Below are 20,001 nucleotides of genomic sequence, written 5' to 3' on the forward strand. Positions count from 1 at the left end.
AAATATTCCAAGGAGAAAAGTTCCACTATGACAGTCTATGGCAGTTAATTTTGCTGGCTTAAGACCAGACCACTTTTTGCGATTCGCCACTGCGTCGCTTTAACTGACAATTGCGCGGTCATGCGATGTGGCTCCCAAACAAAATTGACGTCCTTATTTTCCCACAAATAGAGCTTTCTTTTGGTGGTATTTGATCACCCCTGCGGTTTTTATTTTTTGCTCTATAAACAAGTGACAATTTTGAAAAAAACGCATAATTTTTTACTTTTTGTTATAATAAATATCCCTCAAAAATATATATAAAAAAATGTTTTCCCTCAGTTTAGGCTGATACGTATTCCTCTACATATTTTTGGTAAAAAAAATCGCAATAAGCGATTATTGATTGGTTTGCGCAAAAGTTATAGCGTTTACAAAATAGGGGATAGTTTTATGGTAAGTTTATTAATAATTTCTGTACTAGTAATCGAGGCGATCAGTGATTTTTATTGTGACTGCGACATTGTGGCGGGCACATCGGACATTTTTGACACATTTTTGGGACCATTGTCATTTATACAGCAATCAATGCTATACAAGTGCATTGATTCCTGTGTAAATGACACTGGCAGTGAAGGAGTTAACCAGGGGGTGGCAGTATAGGGGTTAAGTGTTCCTAGGGGCATGTTACTAACTGTGGGGGGCTGGGCTTTGTGTTAGTGAACACTGATCTCTGCTCCAACCACATGGAGCAGAGATCAGCATCACTTGTTGCTAGGCAGAACGGGGAGATGCTGTTTACAACGGCATCTCCTCATTCAGGCGCCCCGTGAGACGATCACGGGTATCCCCGTGGCGATCGAGTCCACGGGACCCGCGACCGGACTCACGGGGGTCCCGACCGGCAATGGACATACCTGTACACCAATATGTCTGCCCGTGCCATTCTGCCGACATACATCGGCGTGCGCCAGTCTGGAACTGGTTAAAAATACGACAGACCTAGAAATAGGCAAATATCTTGTAAAACTGTGCAGGTTTAGGAGATATTAATTTTACCTACAGATAAGCCTTATTATGGGCTTACCCGTAATTAAAAATCGCCAAGCGGAAGATACAATCGCTTTAACACTAAAAAATTCTGGATAAACCCTCTGCACACTGCTACACCCTTTCCAGCAAACTATGCAATGAAAAACAGGGATATTTAGTTCATATATATTACAATACATTCTTTGTTGTAACGCAGGTCAGTGACCAGAACTGAATCTAGTCGCTCTCCCCTACCTTGAGTCTTTATGCCCCATGTTGGCATGGTGTCCATTGTAGCATTTGCAGTGGCAAAGGCAGTGTAGGACTGGCCAAAAAAGCTTAAACATGTATTGCAATATCTGTGAACTAAATTTCCCTGTTTTTCATTGCATAGTTTGCTGGAAGTGGTGTAGCAGTGTGCAGAGGGTCTATCCAGAATTTGTAAGTTTTTTTTATTTATTGATGTCTATGTCCCCGCTAAGGAAATTCATCCTTTCTATTTGTCCTGTTTACCATTATCATTGAAAGTAAAATTAAAAGAAAATCCCACATTTTAGGTTGTCCCCAGAAAAGTAATTGAGGGGTAATCTCCCAATGGAGACATTAGTTTTTGTAACCTGGGGGTTGCCAAGGAATTCCCTTAATTTGCAGAGATTCCTCTCACTTCCTGTTTAGTTATGGGACACCGCAATGGGTCTGACAGGGGTTATATCCTTCCCTTACTCTATCCAAAAAAAAAAGTTGCCTATAGTTCTACTTTAATCTTTTCCATATTTTCCTATCTTGAATTTTGATTGAATTATTTAAAGTGATTATATAGAGCTAGAAATGTTTTTTTAGTTATGCATAGAATAGGGAAAAGTAAAATCCATATTATGTTTGTGGTTCCATTTATGACCCAATAGAACATTTCATTCTCTGTCTAGTTCCTGCACAGGAAGCTAGAGAAGTTCTTTCCAAAGGGAGGGGTATCCTCTTAAAGAAAGTTATTGCACCAAATGTCCACATTGGAAAGCGTCCCCTGTTCCTGTTCTGGTAGAAATTCAACAAAAACTAAGTCATATCAGAACTTAGCTATCTACATGGGTAATACTTTCCTAAGAGTCACTATGGAGTGTAACGCACACAGTGCACATTGCATATCTTCAAACATGAAAAGGGCATAATAAATAATTAGAGCATTTGTAAAAATGACTGATAATGTGCATCATCATAAGCTTTAACTCTAGCTGATCTCAGTCTTTTAAAATTAGATCATGGAGACTCCTATCCTTTTGATGGCCCTCGGGGAACTTTGGCCCATGCTTTTGCACCAGGTGAAGGTCTTGGAGGAGATACTCATTTTGACAATGCTGAGCTGTGGACATCAGGTGCAAATGGTATGTACATAATATGACTGAAACACTTTTTATTGTAAAAAAAGCATGTATGTGTCAGACAAGACACACGATTGCTTCATGAAATAAGCTTCTATTTCGATGTTATATTTTATCCATTTATTCCTTTAAAAAGGTGTTGTTTTCAATTTCTGTAACAGGTATGAACTGCAAGGCTCAAACTGCAGATGCTTGCAATTCCTATAATTATAGTTATGTAGTTAAAGATCTCAAGACAAAAACATTAATCATGAAAGAAAAGAGAAAATCATCATTCCGGTCGATGTAACCCCTTACTGCATTATATTTAGTTTGCTAAAAAAAAACAAAAAAAAACGGTAATGTTGTTTTCCCTTTAGAAAACACTTTTTTTTTTTTTTTTTTACAGTTTTACCTTTTTAAAGCGCTGCTTTTTTCTTTATTCTCTTGATAGCCAATGCCTGCTACATGCACTTCATCAGCAGCTGCATTTCATGGTAGCAATGGTGCAAGCATAAGCTTAAGCATTAGCACAGTTGCACAGTCTCTCCACGAGGGAATGGCTGATAGCCTAGGGGGCAAGTCCAGTCAAGTGGCCCATTGAACCATCAAATCAGCTCACCATTCATGCACACCTGGTTTTATAACGGATATTGATGTTATGAAGCAAGACAAATATGATACAATGCGGTAACATAATTTAATGTTAATAGCAACAAAGGATGTTTAACAAAAATAATGCATAAATGCAGCCTCACCAGTGCAGCTTCATTCGAGCAGCCTCACCAGTGTCCATCAATGCAGCCTAATCAGTACCCATAAATTCAGCCAAATCAGTGTCCATCAATGTAGCCTCACCAGTGCTCATGAATGCAGCTTTACCAGTGCCCATCAGCCTTGCTGGAGGGGATCTATTTGGATCTAATTTTGCTGGGGAGGTCTATTGTTGCTGGTGAGGGTCATATGTTGCTGGTAGGGTCAATCACTGCTGGGAGGGATCTAATGTTTCTTGCTGCTGGAGGCTCTATTGATGCTGGCTGTTGGGAGTCTAATGTTGCTGAAGGGTCCATTGTTGCTAGCTAAAGGGAGTCTATTTTACTGTCTTTCTTGTTGTCATTAACAAATTCCATACAAATTACTCAGCACCACAAAATTATACTTGGTTCTGTATTCTCTAAAAGGGGCGGTACTGGGAGGTGGGGTGGGGATGGAATCAAGGAACAGTGCTCAAGGGGTGACTATGGGGCAGAGTCAAGGGGTGTTTCAGAAAGGGGTGAGTTCCTGCACCTTTTCTCTGAGAAAAAAAACCCTGGGGTGGCCTATCATTCTTGTGAGCTATTTCAAACGATTCCCTTTCTGCATATAGTTTATTTTACTTACCCAATTTTTTTACAGGTGTAAATCGACAATGTAAATCTCTCTGTGAATTTTGTTGCAGGATTTAATCTATTCACAGTGGCTGCTCATGAATTTGGCCATGCACTGGGGCTTGGCCATTCCAGCGACCCATCAGCTCTGATGTATCCTACATACAAATATCAACACCCCGCTGGATTTCGCTTGCCCAAAGATGATGTGAAAGGGATACAAACATTGTATGGTGGGTTCTATGTATTGCTCAGATGCTTCTGCTGAAATGCACTGCTAATTTCTTCCATACATTATTGATCCCCAGCATGATGCCTTGTGATTAGGAAACATCAATATATGTACCCTTTTACAGCTAGGTACACACAACTTTGAGTTCCCCTAATCAGGAGATCACATACCCATCCTGTTTGAACATAGTTGTGTAATCACATAGCTTGTTCGTAAAGTTGCCATAGTATTAAATATTTTTTTTAAAAGAAGACCGCACAATATTTAGAAATAATAATAAAAAGTTAAATATATAACAAAAATACAAGCCTTTTTTAATATCTTTCTTTGCCAACCTTTAATAAGAGAGCTGAGCAAGGTATTTATTAAAAATTGCACCAATGCCAAAGGCACCCAGTGCCTTTGGCATTGCAGGCTTTTACAGAATCCCGCTCCCCCCTCCCCCCCAAACATTATGAGATTTACTAACCTCTGTACATAAATTCTAAACACATGGAAGCATGAAATGACTACTAGTACTCATGGCTTATCAGAAGCCTTTTTTAGCACAGAAATGTTCATAAAGTTTATGCGTGGTGATGTTATCATGACTAGGGATGAGCTTCGAGTTCGAGTCGAACTCATGTTTGACTCGAACATTGCCTGTTCGCCTATTCAGCGAACAGTGAACAATTTGGGCTGTTCGTGGCAAATTCGAAAAGCCGGAACACCCTGTATAAGTCTATGGGAGAAATCTAAAGTGCTACGGTAATTTTAAAGGCTAATATGCAAGTTACTGTCCTAAAAAGTGTTTGGGGACCTGGGTCCTGCCCCAGGGGACATGTATCAATGCAAAAAAAAGTTTTAAAAATGGCCGTTTTTTCAGGAGCAGTGATTTTAATAATGATTAAAGTGAAACAATAAAAGTGAAATATTCCTTTAAATTTCGTACCTGGGGGGTGTCTATAGTATGCCTGTGAAGGGGTGCATGTTTCCCGTGTTTAGAACTGTCCCTGCACAAAGTATCATTTTGCAAGGAAAAAAAGTCTTTTAAAATCACTTTGAATTGTCGGCTCCCGTAATACAGAGAACACTCAGAGTGTTCTCTGTATTACAGAGCCGACAATTCATTCATTGATAAAAAAAAAAAGCGTGGGGTTCCCCTAAATTCAATTACCAGGCCCTTCAGGTCTGGCATGGATATTAAGAGGAACCCCGCGTCAAAAAAAAAAAAATTGATGTGGGGGCCCCCCTAAAAATCCATACCAGACCCTTTATCCGAGCACGCAACCTGGTAGGCCGCAGGAAAAGAGGGGGGGCGAGAGATCGCCCCCCCTCCTGAACCATACCAGGCCACATGCCCTCAACATTAGGAGGATGCTTTGGGGGTCTGTGACCCCACAAAGCACCATATCCCCATGTTGATGGGGACAAGGGCCTCATCCCCACAACCCTGGCCGGTGGTTGTGGGGGTCTGTGGGCGGGGGGCTTATCAGAATCTGGAAGCCCCCTTTAACAAGGGGACCCCCAGATCCTGCCCCCCCTGTTTGAAATGGTAAGGGGGTAATGCAGGTTTCTGTTACATCAGAGGGGGCGGGGTCACCCATACGTCATTGGGAACCCCTGGTTTCCCTCACCAGCGTCAGAGGGGGCGGGGTCAGGTGACGGATGGCCCCACCCTCCTAATATAAGAAACGTCAGCGCTGGGATCCCCGCAGTGTCTCCTCATGGGAGACAGGAGACGGATGCATGGATGGACTGCGCTGGACTGAAAATCACCCGCCGCTGGATCAGATCAGCCATTGCTGGACCCCGGAGAGTAGATCATCCATCGCTGGACAGCAAGAGTGGATTAGCACTGCTGGAATCTTTTTTTATTTTTAATAAAGGAATTTTTCAAAAGTGTGTTTGTCTTATTTAACCATTTTTTACACTTTCTTTGTGAAATGGTAGGGGTGCTTTTGTACCCCCTTACCATTTCAACAGGGGGGGCCGGGATCTGGGGGTCCCCTTGTTAAAGGGGGCTTCCAGATTCTGATAAGCCCCCCGCCTGCAGACCCCCACAACCACCGGCCAGGGTTGTGGGGATGAGGCCCTTGTCCCCATCATCATGTGGACATTGTGCTTTGAGGGGTCACAGACCCCCAAAGCATCCTCCCAATGTTAAGGGCATGTGGCCTGGTACGGTTCAGGAGGCAGGGGGCGCTCTCTCATCACCCCTCTTTTCCTGCGGCCTGCCAGGTTGCGTGATCGGATAAAGGGTCTGGTATGGATTTTCTAGGGGGATCCCCACAGCAATTTTTTTTTTAATTTGACGCGGGGTTCCCCTCAATATCCATACCAGACCTGAAGGGCTTGGTAATTGAATTTTAGTGATTTTAAAAGCCTTTTTTCCTTGCGCAGGGACAGTTCTAAGCACGGAAAGCATGCGTCCCTTCACAGGCATACTATAGACGGTCCCCAGGTATGAAATTTAAAGGAATATTACACTTTTATTGTTTCACTTTAATCATTATTAAAATCACTGCTACTGAAAAAACTGCCATTTTTAAAACTTTTTTTGCATTGATCCATGTCTCCTGGGGCAGGACCCAGGTCCCCAAACACTTTTTAGGACAGTAACTTGCATATTAGCCTTTAAAATTAGCACTTTAGATTTTGAACGTTCGAGTCCCATAGACTTTAATAGGGTTCTAAAGTTCACACGAAGTTTAGGTCTGTTCGCAGGTTCTGGTGCGAACCGAACAGGGGGGTGTTCAGCTCATCCATAATCATGACCTCTCCCCATATAAAAATGATATTATAGCAATGGTGCCCACCAATGTAAAAGTAATGTCCTAGCTAGTCTGAGAGTAAAACTGGCAATACAAGGCTCAAATGATTCTTCATGAATTGGCCAAAATTTGAGGTGCGTATGGCTCTATCGGCATCATATTGCTCAACTTTTGTTGAAGGAGTTGGGTGGAAAATTGTTGGCCGAACAATGACTACATCCAACAATGACCACCAACAGGGGAGATTTTATTAAGGCTTTTAGGAGTAGGGGGAAAATGCTAGATAATATACGTACCTTTCCTCAGACGGGGGCGATGTCATTCTTCTTCCAATGAGATGTGGGGAACGTACAGTGCTCCAAATCTTGAGAAGGTGCTCCCAGAAATGTGCTACACTGACTACTTGATTTGGAGCGCTCACTATTTCTCAGTATCTCGTGGCTTAGAGGTGACTTCACACTCTGTACTAAAAAAAGCTAAAGCAAAGGTAATTATAATAGCCAACGATTCCCCCCTACAAGTCTATTTATGCTGTGTTTTAACAAGGGAGGTATGGCACTTAAAAAGCAAACCATGAACTGAGTGCAAGGTCCACTTTAACCTGTATAGTAAAGGGGGCTTTATATCACCCATCCAAATATCCTATCCTGTTAAACAAAAAAACAAAAACAAAAAAAGAACCAGGGCTATATTTTCTAACCTCTTCCTATACTCCTAAGACTATACCATAGGTGCCTTGTCAGATCCTGGCACAAAAATTAAAGCGTTTGTTACTCCAACACTTCATATTCCTGATATGTGCCTGTTGTACCATGTACTTGTATGATAAAATATCCTGTTTTCTTTGTATTGCTTCCTTTATGTGAAATCCTTGATGTTCCTGCCGGTCCCTCTGCTTTCCCATTAAAAAACTGACCACACTTAGTAGGAGAGCACACTGGTCAGTTCTATAGCTGTGCTGAGAACTCAGTGTACTTTCCTCCAATGATCAGGCTTGTCCTGACATGCCCCTGCTGCACAGTCATTCACTGGGAAAATCAGTGTGCTGCTGCTTCTCCTCCCCCAGCTCATATGCAGCTGAGAACAGAGGGAATGTGATCACTTATAAAAAAAAAAGGAAAATAAGGTATTTCATGTTTTTTTGCAGCTATACAAAAATATTTTGCCTTTCATTTCTATTTTAAACTGAATAGGTTGTTTTACAAGGTGATAAGTTACAATCACTTTATTGATCAATGTTCCAGTTTTTGGCAGTTTAGTGTGGCCATCTATCTTTCTATATACATATATATTGCTCTCCTTAACTTTATTGTAGGAACAAAAAATTCTGGACAAGAAAAGTCTGCTTCACCTCTACCACCTAAGCCAGATCATTGTGACCCCAACTTGTCATTTGATGCTGTAACGGTTTTAGGAAATGAACTTTTATTCTTTAAAGACAGGTGAGCAAAAGAATATCAATAGCATACAATAGATACAGTATGTAACACTTACACCATAATATGCATAAAAGATGAGAAGAGAAATATGTTTTTTACTTTTTGCGTCACCTTTATGAAACAGCAGAAGAAAAGAAACTCTGTAAGGGTCCTTTCACACGGAGCGGATCAGTTCTGATCCGCCCCGTGGATATCCGTTTGCTCAGCGGGGATCACTCCGCCGATCCCCGCTGAGCAGGGAGATGACAGCTCCGTCTCTGCACACTGCGCAGGGACGGACCTGTCACAGCGCCGCTCTCCCCTATGGGAGATCGGATGACGACGGACCGCAGTGCCCGTCGTCACCCGATCCGCAGACGGATGGAAAAATAGCTTTTTCCTCCGTTACACTTTTTCGGATCGGAGCGGGTCGGATGTCAGCGGACATGTCACCGCTGACATCCGACGCTCCATAGAGCTCTATGGAGCACCCGTTCAGGTCCGCCTGAAAAACTGACAGGCGGGCCTGAACGGGACTTCAGTGTGAAAGAGGCCTAAGGCTCAAGATTTTTATATTTTTTTCTTTTACATTTTTTTTTTTTATTAAATCTAAACTCTAGCCAGGTAATATAAGATCACCATTTATTCCAGGTACAAATGTATGAAAGTGGAACTAAACTGAATCCAAGCACTACAAACTGAAAACTCTGTTTAATTCATTTTTAATATTTAAAGCAAACTCACCCATTCATCCATGTCTCCATGCTTTATTTTGTTACTAAATCACTTGGAAAAACACAGCTAGCATTTCTGGCTACAGCCATCTTGAGTGAGGGCAGATGAAACATGTAGCATTTACTTCCTGGAATCCATCTGCCCTTAGCTCGGGCATGATGGCAGGAGGGTGTGCTTAGCTGAGAAAAGCCCTCCACCAGATAAAAGAATAAAAATGCACATTAAGGCCTAAGCCAGAAACCAGGACGTAACTGAAGAAAAAACATTTTTTTTTTAACAAGTAAATATGATATACCATCCTATCTATTTACTAATGCTTGTAGCATAAGGACTACAAATAGTTAATGTTGTTTGACAGAGTTTAGTTCTGCTTTAGAGAGGTTGTAAACCTCCCTGTGTAAGTTGTACTTATAGGTAAGCCCAGGGCTTTTTTCAACCAGAACGTGCCGGAATGGAGTTCCACCACATTCAACGTGATGTGGAGATTTCGCTATATGCTATACGTAAACAATCTCACCTGCGCTAATACACGCCCTTTCAGTATAGCGCATCTGGGATCTTAATCGATGTCTCCTGCATATCCTCAATATAAACAGACATGACCACAGCTTATGTCCTCATCTCTGCGTGACTGCCCCACCAAGCAACGCACTGGCTCTTTTATTCAAAGACAAGAAAAGCAATGACAGACAGGAAGTCCTGTCCTGCCAATCGCTTCATCCATGGGAAATTACCTCACAGCATATGACCTCACAGGATATGAATGTCAACACAGGAAATCCTTCCAACAGGATGAGTTTATACAACAACCAATAAACAATGATTAGGGGATTCTTATGGGTGTGTCTGGGCAGGGACAGTGTGTATGTTTTACCTGGAAGCCATGCTCTTCATCTAAACAAAGGAAGCCGCATGGCTAACAGATATGGACTCTGTCCCTGACAATAATAACTCAAAATCTCCTGTTTTTACCGTTTTTAATGAATCCTTCCAGTGTGGATAAGAGATTATCTGCAGGTGTATGCCACAGCACCCCAAATATGTTGATTAGGCATACAGGGGTGACATGAGCGCACATCTGCTAAACTGATAATATCTCTGCAGAGCAAACACATCCCCCCCAGACGATCCTTCTGTGCATAGCACAGGGGCCCTTCGCTGGCGGACATATCCCCACTCTGCAAACACTTCTCTACATTCCCAAGCAGCTTTTCACTACCAAACGGATCTAAACAAACCCCAGTCTGCCCCAGTCAGCTGTTTAGAGCAGGCTGCAGGAGAACTAACACTGGGAGACACTATGAAAATACATATTAAAATACATCTTCATAAAATGACCACAACAGTTCCTCCTCTTGTCATATGCTCCCATGTGTTCCTCGATGTCGACTGCATATCCCCAATATAAACAGACATGACCACAGCTTATGTCCTTCTTCTTAATCAGTCCTTAAGTCTATAAAAAGGAAAACACGGCTTGACTTGTAGACTCTGCTCTTCAGGAGGGATGACTTAGAGGAGGACATGAAGGCCGGTCGGTCGTCTAATTAGGCAGCAGTAGCACCTCATCACGGCATATAGAAGGAATAGAAACAAAAACATCATTAGTATATGTACCCCTACTTCCTTCATCTATGATCCGCTGCAAAATAAAAAATCCCCAAAGATTCCCAGACCCATAAAAGGATTTCAACCCTTACTAGCTATAGTTCTGCCTTTGCCTTGCAGGTATCTAAACTTATCCATATGGGCCAAATTTTAATAGAAAGGTCTGGCCTGCCGTTGTTCCTGTGGGGTCTTCCTTGTGGCTTCAGCAGTTTAAATGAACATCCCATCCACAATGGATGAGAAATTGTTCAATCGTATCATAAGCTCAAGCCCCCATCTTGTACATGCAGGAAACCATGCCCAGAACTGGTCGAGGTTGGTTAACAATTCTCTTCTAGCTGTCCCTCCCATTCTTAGCTTCTCTCCTCACAATCGTCCACGTCATAAAATGCTGGGACAAGTTTCACCAGCACACATGAACCTCTTGCATTAGGGAAATTACCTCGTAAGCTGTAGATCCGCATTAATACCAAACTAAAGTTGAAGTATACTCGTGGGCTACCTAGTTGTCCCAATACCAAAGCTGGCAAGAACCAGAGCTATTGTTAAAATTATAATTCATTTTCCCCTCTAGAAATGTATAGTTAAATTCTATTGACAAGTGTCTGGATTTTACTAGTTTGTCAAAACTCCTCATACCAATATGATCATCCTATATATCATGTACCACTGTCATCGCTGGGGTACTAGAGGAGATTCAGAGTAGACCCAACAATGTGTCCTTTTCGCTTTCTTAGCTAGTTGTAAAATACACTTTACAAATATAAATAAACAAAGATACTCCTCATCCTTTTGTGTAGTTGAGCAGCTTCTTGCAGTGGCTGGCATGGACCCAGTTGTCTCATCCCTCAAGCTTCTTTACAATGACCCAATCACCTGGTTGGAAAGAATGTAAACTGGTTATTGTGTCAGTCCAGGATGGACTCATGGACCCTGTGGTGGGCCTTCTGAAGTTTATGTTCAAATTCCATCAAAAAAAAACAGTCATCCTACTGGGTCACAAACTTGGCTAGAATTAGAGCAGTTAGTATTATAAGTTTGAAAATGGTCATTCTCACCACTATCATCCCCACATTTTCTTCCTCATTACAAACTGGAGGAAGACACGCATGGTTTAGAATGGTACATAAAAAAACAATGAAACAGTGAAATAGCCTATGATACTTTTACCTTCTTAGGCATGTGTGTTTATGCATGTGTACATTTATCTATATACACCTGCTTTCTATGTACACACTCTTTCAGAAACTCAGCTCCAAAGAGCTGACTGGGGCAGCCTGGTGCCGGTTGAGATCCGTTTGGTAGTGAAAAGCTCCTTGGGGATGTAGAGAGGTGTTTGCAGAGTTGGCACATGTCCCCCAGCAAAGGGCCCCTGTGCAATGCACAGAATGATCGTCTGGGGGGGGGGGGGGGGGATGTGTTCGCTCTGCAAAGGCATTATCGGTTTAGCAGATGTGAGCTCATGTCACCCCTGTATGCCTGATCAACATATTTGGGGTGCCATGGCGTACAACTGCAGATAATCTCCCATTCACAGAGATGGTATCATGGTCGTCCCAGTAATCCAGTGGCATATGGGAGACCTGCCCGCAGAATTCCCATGCTAAGAACTAACCGGTATCCAAGGGTGCGCGATAGCGTGAACAGGCGCACGCGGGTGCGCATTGACGCGAACGGGCGCACCTGGGTGCGCGTTGACACGAACGGGCGCACGCAGGTGCGTGATGACACGAACGGGCGCACGCAAGTGCGCAATGATACGAACGTGTTACCTGCATCCAGAACAAGGGCAGAAAGTCTAAGGCGGGGTCTGTTGAAGCCGTTACCCGTCCCGAAGAGACCATGGAGGATGATCTCCATGGACTTCATTGTCGAGCTGCCACCCTCGGAAAATTATTCTACAATCTTTGTGGTGGTGGACAGATTTTCTAAGATGGTCCACTTTCTGCCAATGAAGGGCACTCCCTCTGCCGCGGAGACGGCCAAGACGTTCATCAGGGAAATAGTGAGACTCCATGGCATCCCCGCAAATATCACGTCGGATCGAGGAGTGCAATTCACTTCCAAGTTCTGGAGGGCACTTTGTGGGACCCTGAAGATAGACCTCTGCTTCTCCTCTGCCTATCACCCCCAAACCAATGGCCAAACTGAGAGAACGAATCAGACGCTGGAACAGTATTTGCGCTGCTTTTCCTCGTTCTCTCAGGATGATTGGGCTCCTCTTTTACCCCTTGCCGAATTTGCATATAACAATTCTGTTCATTTTGCCACGAAACAATCCCCGTTTTTTTGCAAATTACGGTTTCCATCCTCTGTTCCTGTCCAACAACCTCCCAGAATGTCCGGTACCAGCTGTCCAAGAAAACCTCAACTTCTTCAAGTGAAACAATAGGCTTCTGCAGGAGACCATGACAAGGACTCAGAACTACAATAAAGAGGTGTTTGACAGAAAAAGAAGGGGGGAACTTGATCTCAAGGTCAGGGATCAGGTCTGGTTATCCACCTTGAACTTGAAACTTGCCCGTCCAAGAAATTGGGTCCAAAATGTGTGGGTTCCTTTCCGGTTGTAAGGAAGGTTAATAGTGTAGCGTCTGAGCTGAAGTTACCAGAATCATTTCGGATTCATCCGGTTTTTCATGTGGCCCTACTCAAACCTGCAGTTCCAGATTCCTTTGCCAACCGGAAGGTCGGTCCCCCTGAACCTGTGATCGTCGATGGAGAAATTGAATATGAGGTTGAATCCATCTTGGATTGCAGGAGAAGACGCAATCAAATTAAATTTCTGGTGAAGTGGAAGGGGTATGGGCCTGAGGAAAATTCCTGGGAGCCGGAATCCAATATCCATGCCAGGAGATTGATTCTTGCCTTTGAGAAGTCCCATCCAGGTAAGATGGCACAGTTGGGCATCCGGAGGCTGCCCCTTGGGGGGGGGCAATGTCATGGTCGTCCTGGTATTCCAGTGGCATATAGGAGACCTACCCGCAGAATTTCCATGCTAAGAACTAACCGGTATCCAAGGGCGCGTTAGCGTGAACGGGCGCACACGGGTGTGCGTTGGTGCGAACTGGCGCACGCGGGTGCGCGATGACATGAACGGGCGCATGTGGGTGCGCGATGAAATGAACGGTCGCACGCGGGTGTGCGAGGTCACGAACGGGCGCACGGTTACACACGGGTGCGCGCAGACACGCCGTGCGACCGTTTTTGCCACCCAGAAGGCTACTTAAGGGAATCTGTCACTGTGCCTCCTTGCTGTCCAGTCTACAGCGTGTCCTGTGAGCCTGCTATCTGCTACCCAGTTGACCTTGATTGCTGTTTACCCGGCCTGTTCCTGACGACGTCTGTTTGCTGCCTGCCTCTGACCCTCGGCTTGTCTGACTACGCTTTTGCCTCTTCCTTGGAACTGTTGCTGCCCGCCTGTTACCGACCCGGCTCATACCTTCGACTACCCTTTGCCACCTGCTGTTCCAGCCTGACTGCTGAGTGCCTTCTGCCACCTGCTGTTCCAGCCTGACTGCTGAGTGCCTTCTGCCACCTGCTTTTCCAGCCTGACTGCTGAGTGTCTTCTGCCACCTGCTGTTCCAGCCTGACTGCTGAGTGCCTTCTGCCACCTGCTGTTCCAGCCCTCTGCTGTACCACAGGACACCTCCTCGCTGTCAGCCGCTCCAGTGTCCCTGCCAAGTTCCCGTGCATCACCTGCTGCCTGCTGAGCCTGCGCTCCTGTGGTACTTCTGCTTCTCCAAAGGTCCGGACCAGTCCTACATCTGCTTGGCACTCGTGCACTCTGAACTCTTGAGTCCCTGTCTCCACTACCAGGGGTTCTCGATCCAGAGGCTTACGAGAGGCCGCTCCCTGCATTCTGGGCTCCTATACCAGGTACGTGACAGTTGGTAGTATAGTCCGGGTATGCTTTATTCTCTGAACAAAGCAGAATAAGGATTTGCAAACAAATGGTAGATATAGGAGTCTTTGAGTCACTGTAAAAAAGGAATAAAACCGCGCTGAGAACAAAAAAAGGGGGTTTTCTTTTTTCCTACTTATCAAGCAAGAAAAGATATTAACAGATGAATATCCCCAAAAATAATTTTAGAATTAAACACAATTAAAAAAAAAAAATTTCTTTCAAATGAATATTCAAAAAATGTAAGGCTGCTGCTCCACTGTGGGATACACACACATAAAAATAGACAAAAAATTAACACACATAAAAATAGACAAAAAATTAAAAAAAAGGAGCTGCGCCAAATAATAAAGATAAATCAATAAATCAAAACTATAAAGTAAAGTCCATGAAGAGTATATGTTGTTCAAGAAAGGAAAGCAATCGCACCACAGTGATTCCACACTTCCTTATCGCTACTGTGCCCAGCCACCGACAAATGAGTGCGCTTACCAGACGGTAAAAGCACAAGGAGCGTTTATGATCCCAAGCCACTGGCAGCTCGCTTGCGAATGCTTCCCTGTTTGCGAATGCTTCCCTGTTTAATGCTCCAGGAACACTCGCACCTTTGTTGCGAGTGTTCAGAGATTTGGTTTTGAAAGATTTGGATCTTTTAGAAAGCAAAAAGGTTAGAATGAATAAAACATTACAGGAAGGCCTGGAGTCTCTTTGCGATAGGAGAGACCTGGTCATTAGGCCCGCCGATAAGGGGGGGGGGGGGGCTATTGTTGTACTAGATAGAGAAGCTTATATGATGGAAATGAAGAGAATTGTTAGTGATCAAGACACTTATATTGTTCTACCCTCTGACCCGAAGACCCAATATGTTAAAAAATTGGAAAAAATAGTTATGGAGGGGTATGCAGCAGGGATTCTTAATGCTAAGAAAAGGTTATATCTGATTCCAAAAGCCCCACGCACTCCTGTGCTATACTATTTGCCTAAAGTGCATAAAAATCTTGTCTGCCCCCGGGATGTCCTATAGTAAGTGGAATTGATTCCATCACGTCCCAGGTGGGCAGATATATTGATTTCTACTTACAGCCCCTTGTGGGTAAGATGCCCTCCTTTATCAAAGATTCAAGGCATGTAATTAATATTCTGTCTGGGATTTCTGCTAAACCGGGTGTGTGGATGGTAACAGCAGATGTTACCTCCTTGTACACGGTCATTCCACATGAATTAGGTATGGAAGCCATCCAGGGATTTTTGGTTCGGGATTCTAATCTGCCTGAGGAACAAATTGTTTTTCTTATGACTTTACTTAGATTTGCAGCTTCTCATAACTACTTCTGGTTTAATCAACAATTTTACAGACAGGTTAGGGGAGTGGCCATGGGGGCAAAATATGCCCCGAGCCTGGCAAATATGTTTATGGCCAGGTGGGAGGAGGATGTCATCTATGCCCAGGAGGTCCCACAATTGGTCCTGTGGGCAAGATACATAGATGACATCCTCCTCCTCTGGGAGGGTAACTTGTGTGATCTTTCTAACTTTCTACAATCCCTTAATAACAATCAGAGGGGTATTCATTTGAACTACGAGATGAGTCAGGCCAGAATTAATTTTCTTGACCTGAACATCTCTGTAAAAGATGAGGTTTTTGTGCCCTCTACCTTCTTCAAAGAGATGGATAGAAATTATTTTATTCCTACAGATAGTTGTCACCATGTCCCCTGGCTCAGAGCAGTCCCGAAGAGCCAATATATGCATCTGAGGCGTAACTGCTCTGACCCAGGGGAATTCTGTATTCAAGCAGATGTCCTTACCTCTAGATTTTTGGAAAAAGGGTACAAAGGGAGTTTCTGGCCTCCACTTTAGAAGGTGTCCTTAACCTTGATAGAGCAGATTTGCTGAGGGAAAGGAGCCCCAGAGACAATGATGACTTTTGAGAGAATGTTCCTTTTGTCACCACTTATTCCTTACAACATAGGAGTGTAAAACATCTTGTGGAAAAACATTGGCGTATTGTCACGGGTGATGCGGTGTTGGGGGACATCCTACCGGTTAGGCCTAAAACAATCTTTAGGGGTGTCCCTTCTTTGAGACACCAACTGGCTCCTAATGTAATTGATCCGCCTAATATGGGGAAGGGTTTCTTCGATCAATTAACTGGATATTATAGGTGTGGTAAGTGTAGGGTTTGTTCTCTCAATATTTGTATTCAGAGGCGTACCACTGTATTTACTTCTACAGTAACACGAAGGGAACACACTATCAAACCCTGCATTACCTGCTCTACGAAGGGTGTCGTCTACATGCTGCAGTGCCCGTGTGGGCTGCAGTATGTGGGACGTACCAAGCGGCCCTTACAGGTGCGGTTGAATGAGCACATTACAAATATACTTACAGGGTTCCCCAATCACTCGGTATCCAAACATTATTTGCTCAAACATAACAAGGATCCTTCAAAAACTTTATTTTTGGGCATAGACAAATTTAAACCACACTGACGTGGGAGCTCATTGGTTAGAGAAATATCTAAATTTGAAATGTCCTGGACCCATCGTTTAAAATCTTATGTTCCCTATGGACTTAATATAGACACAGATGAACGCATTTATAGATAATTCTTAGGTATATATATATTTATTTATTGTTTATATTATTTCTGTTATTAGTTTATGTAGTTGATTTGTTTTATGTTTACAAGTATTGTATTTTGTAAACTCTTTCTGAGACATGGAGGTTGGCGCTTTCTTTCAATAGAGGCCCATGTTCAAAATTTTGGGGGTTTTTAGGATGAAATGGATTATGCAGTAAGTCTAATTTTTCATTCATCATTTTTCTTATTAGTATTTTTTATTATCAGTATTATTTTTATTTTTATATTTATTTATTTTTACTTATATTTTTTATATACAAATATTCGAAAAAAAAAATGTTGGGGTCTTTTTTTGGTTTCGCTGCTAATAATGGGATTTATTGGGGGGTACTATTTTGGCTAATGGTTATTACAATGTTTTATTTATATACGGGGTAATCACAATATGGGTACATATGCGCCTAGAGGCGATTCAGTTCGCATTGTGCGCTATACAAGTATTTCATTCATTCATTCATTCATATGGTTAGCATAGCACATTCAAGGGGTTTGGTTCACATATTTATGCCCTATTCTTGGGTAATTTGATTCACCTATATATGATGTATATATATTTTTTTTTATTTGTTCATCATGTATATATACATGGGAAATATAGGAATAATATGTATATTTTTCTATATATAAATTTTTTTCCTGAATCATAGGTCTTCTTGGGTTCAGAACAGCTTTAGGATTAGTTTTGCATATTTATTATTTTGACACATAGGGATTAATGGATAGATACGAGGGTATTATTAGTATTGCATTATCATTATCTTCCATGGGATACAATATCAACACAAATAGGGTAGTAAATTTATAGAAATTTTTTTTGTTTTCTCTAAGCAAATTTTAGGTGCTAATATTTGCGGAACAGTCTGGGGAGTGACATCCGCGTTAAAATGTTCCCTTCTTTTTTGCCCTTATATTAGGTTGGGAGATACGTTTGTTTTGCCCATAACTAAGATGACTTTATTTGCCGGACCCCTATGTCTCAGAACGAGGTCTGGCTCTATTTAATGGTGCTGCGTTGCAGCGGGCCCGTTCCCCATTGAAAACGTCACGTATGACGAAACGCGTATGGGAAGGCACGCTGTGACGTCACCATGTGTTGCGAGAGGAGGACGGGCTCTCGTTTTGCCGGCCGGCTTGTTTTTTTATGCGAATATTTCCTGATTTTATGTAAATGTATTTCTATTATAATTAAAAGAGCTTTGAAGTTTTTTACACTATGGGAAGCTTCTTTTCTTTCTATATCATGAGCGTGGATTCTGGGTATTAATGGAAATGCGGAGCGGCATGTGACTCTTCATTATATGGATCGTTTGTTCCCGAATGACTAAGTGTTTGGTGAAGGCGAGGAGCTGCCAGTGGCTTGGGATCATAAACGATCCTTGTGCTTTTACCGTCTGGTAAGCGCACTCATTTGTCGGTGGCTGGGCACAGTAGCGATAAGGAAGTGTGGAATCACTGTGGTGCGATTGCTTTCCTTTCTTGAACAACATATACTCTTCATGGACTTTACTTTATAGTTTTGATTTATTGATTTATCTTTATTATTTGGCGCAGCTCCTTTTTTAAATTTTTTTAAAATTTTGAGTCACTGTGGTTGGGGGCGGAGTTCATGATCTCAGGCTTCCGATTTTTAGCTGAAGATAGCTTACAGAGAAAGGGGGTGGGAGATGGTACTCGCTGCCCCTGCCCTGACACGCCCATAGGACTCCCCTAGTCATTGTTCATTGGTTGTTGTAAAACCCCACCTGTTTGAGGGAATGCCTGTGCTTGATTGGTCGAGTGAAACCATGACGCTCTATTGTTTATATGAATACAATTGGCCCCCAGGGAGGGATCAGGGCAGATGAAGGAGCAATGGAGCTAAGATGGTGATTATGTCCATTTACTGGGGAAATGCGGGAGACATGGATTAAGATCCCAGATGCATTATACTGAAGGGGCGCATATTAGTGTAGGTAACGAGGTAATTAGTGTAGGTAACGAGACGAAATGGGCGCTTGTTAGAGCAAAAGTGTATGGTGAGTTTTTTTCCATGACAGGTACTAGCCACTTGCCCTACACTCACTGCTGTCACTTCCACACACAATAGCGCAGCTTCTGTGTGTACAGGTTCCTCTGCCGGCGATTTACAAGCTCTTTTCCCGACAGTGCATGCACAGCCCTCCCTGTCCTGCATGATCCCTGTTTGAGAGCAGAGGAAGGAGGGGCCAGGGCGCAGCACATGTGCACAGCCGCTCTATTGTCCCAGAATTTTCAGTAAGCTCACCTGTAAAATATGCAGTTGTTAACGCTGCACCCTGTACACAGAAAATAACTAAGCCTTGCAGCCTGTACAAAGTGCACTCTGAACTCTGCACCCTGTACATAGCATACTCTGAACTCTGCACCCTGTACAAAGCATACTGTGAACTCTGCCCCCTGTACATAGAATACTCTGAACCCTGAACCTTGTACAAAGCATACTCTGAACTCTGTACCCTGTACATAGAATACTCTGAACCCTGAACCTTGTACATAGCATACTCTGAACTCTGCACCCTGTACATAGAATACTCTGAACCCTGAACCTTGTACATAGCATACTCTGAACTCTGTACCCTGTACATAGCATACTCTAAGCCCTGCAACCTGTACATAGCATACTCTAAACGCTGCACCCTGTACATAGCATACTCTGAACCCTGCACATAGCATACTCTGAACTCTGCACCCTGCACATTGCATACTCTGAACTCTGCACCCTGCACATTGCCTACTCTGAACTCTGCACCCTGTACATAGTTTACTTAGAACCCCACACTCTACATAGCATACTCTGAACCCCACACTCTATACATAGCATACTCTGAAGCCTGCACCCAGTACATAGCATACTCTGCACTCTGTGCATAGGATACTCTGAACTCTGCACCCCCTGTACTTAGCATACTCTAAACTTTGTACCCTTTACATAGCATACTGTGAACCCTGCACCCTGTAC

The 20,001-nt window shown here is 43.1% G+C and overlaps 1 protein-coding gene across 1 annotated transcript in view; it reads left to right on the forward strand.

The window, feature by feature from the left end:
* The window catches only part of LOC143984073 (matrix metalloproteinase-20-like), a 155,093-nt gene that overhangs the window by 47,519 nt on the left and 87,573 nt on the right, over positions 1–20,001 (forward strand). The window contains exons 4-6 of the mRNA XM_077484382.1: positions 2,265–2,390; positions 3,805–3,966; positions 8,034–8,160. Of these exons, the coding sequence (XP_077340508.1) occupies positions 2,265–2,390; positions 3,805–3,966; positions 8,034–8,160 (415 nt within the window). The remainder of the gene's footprint in view (positions 1–2,264; positions 2,391–3,804; positions 3,967–8,033; positions 8,161–20,001) is intronic.

Source organism: Lithobates pipiens, unplaced genomic scaffold, assembly GCF_037356315.1.
Source record: "Lithobates pipiens isolate NorthernLeopardFrog02 unplaced genomic scaffold, aLitPip1_a1.2 Scaffold_16, whole genome shotgun sequence".
NCBI classification, from domain to species: domain Eukaryota; kingdom Metazoa; phylum Chordata; class Amphibia; order Anura; family Ranidae; genus Lithobates; species Lithobates pipiens.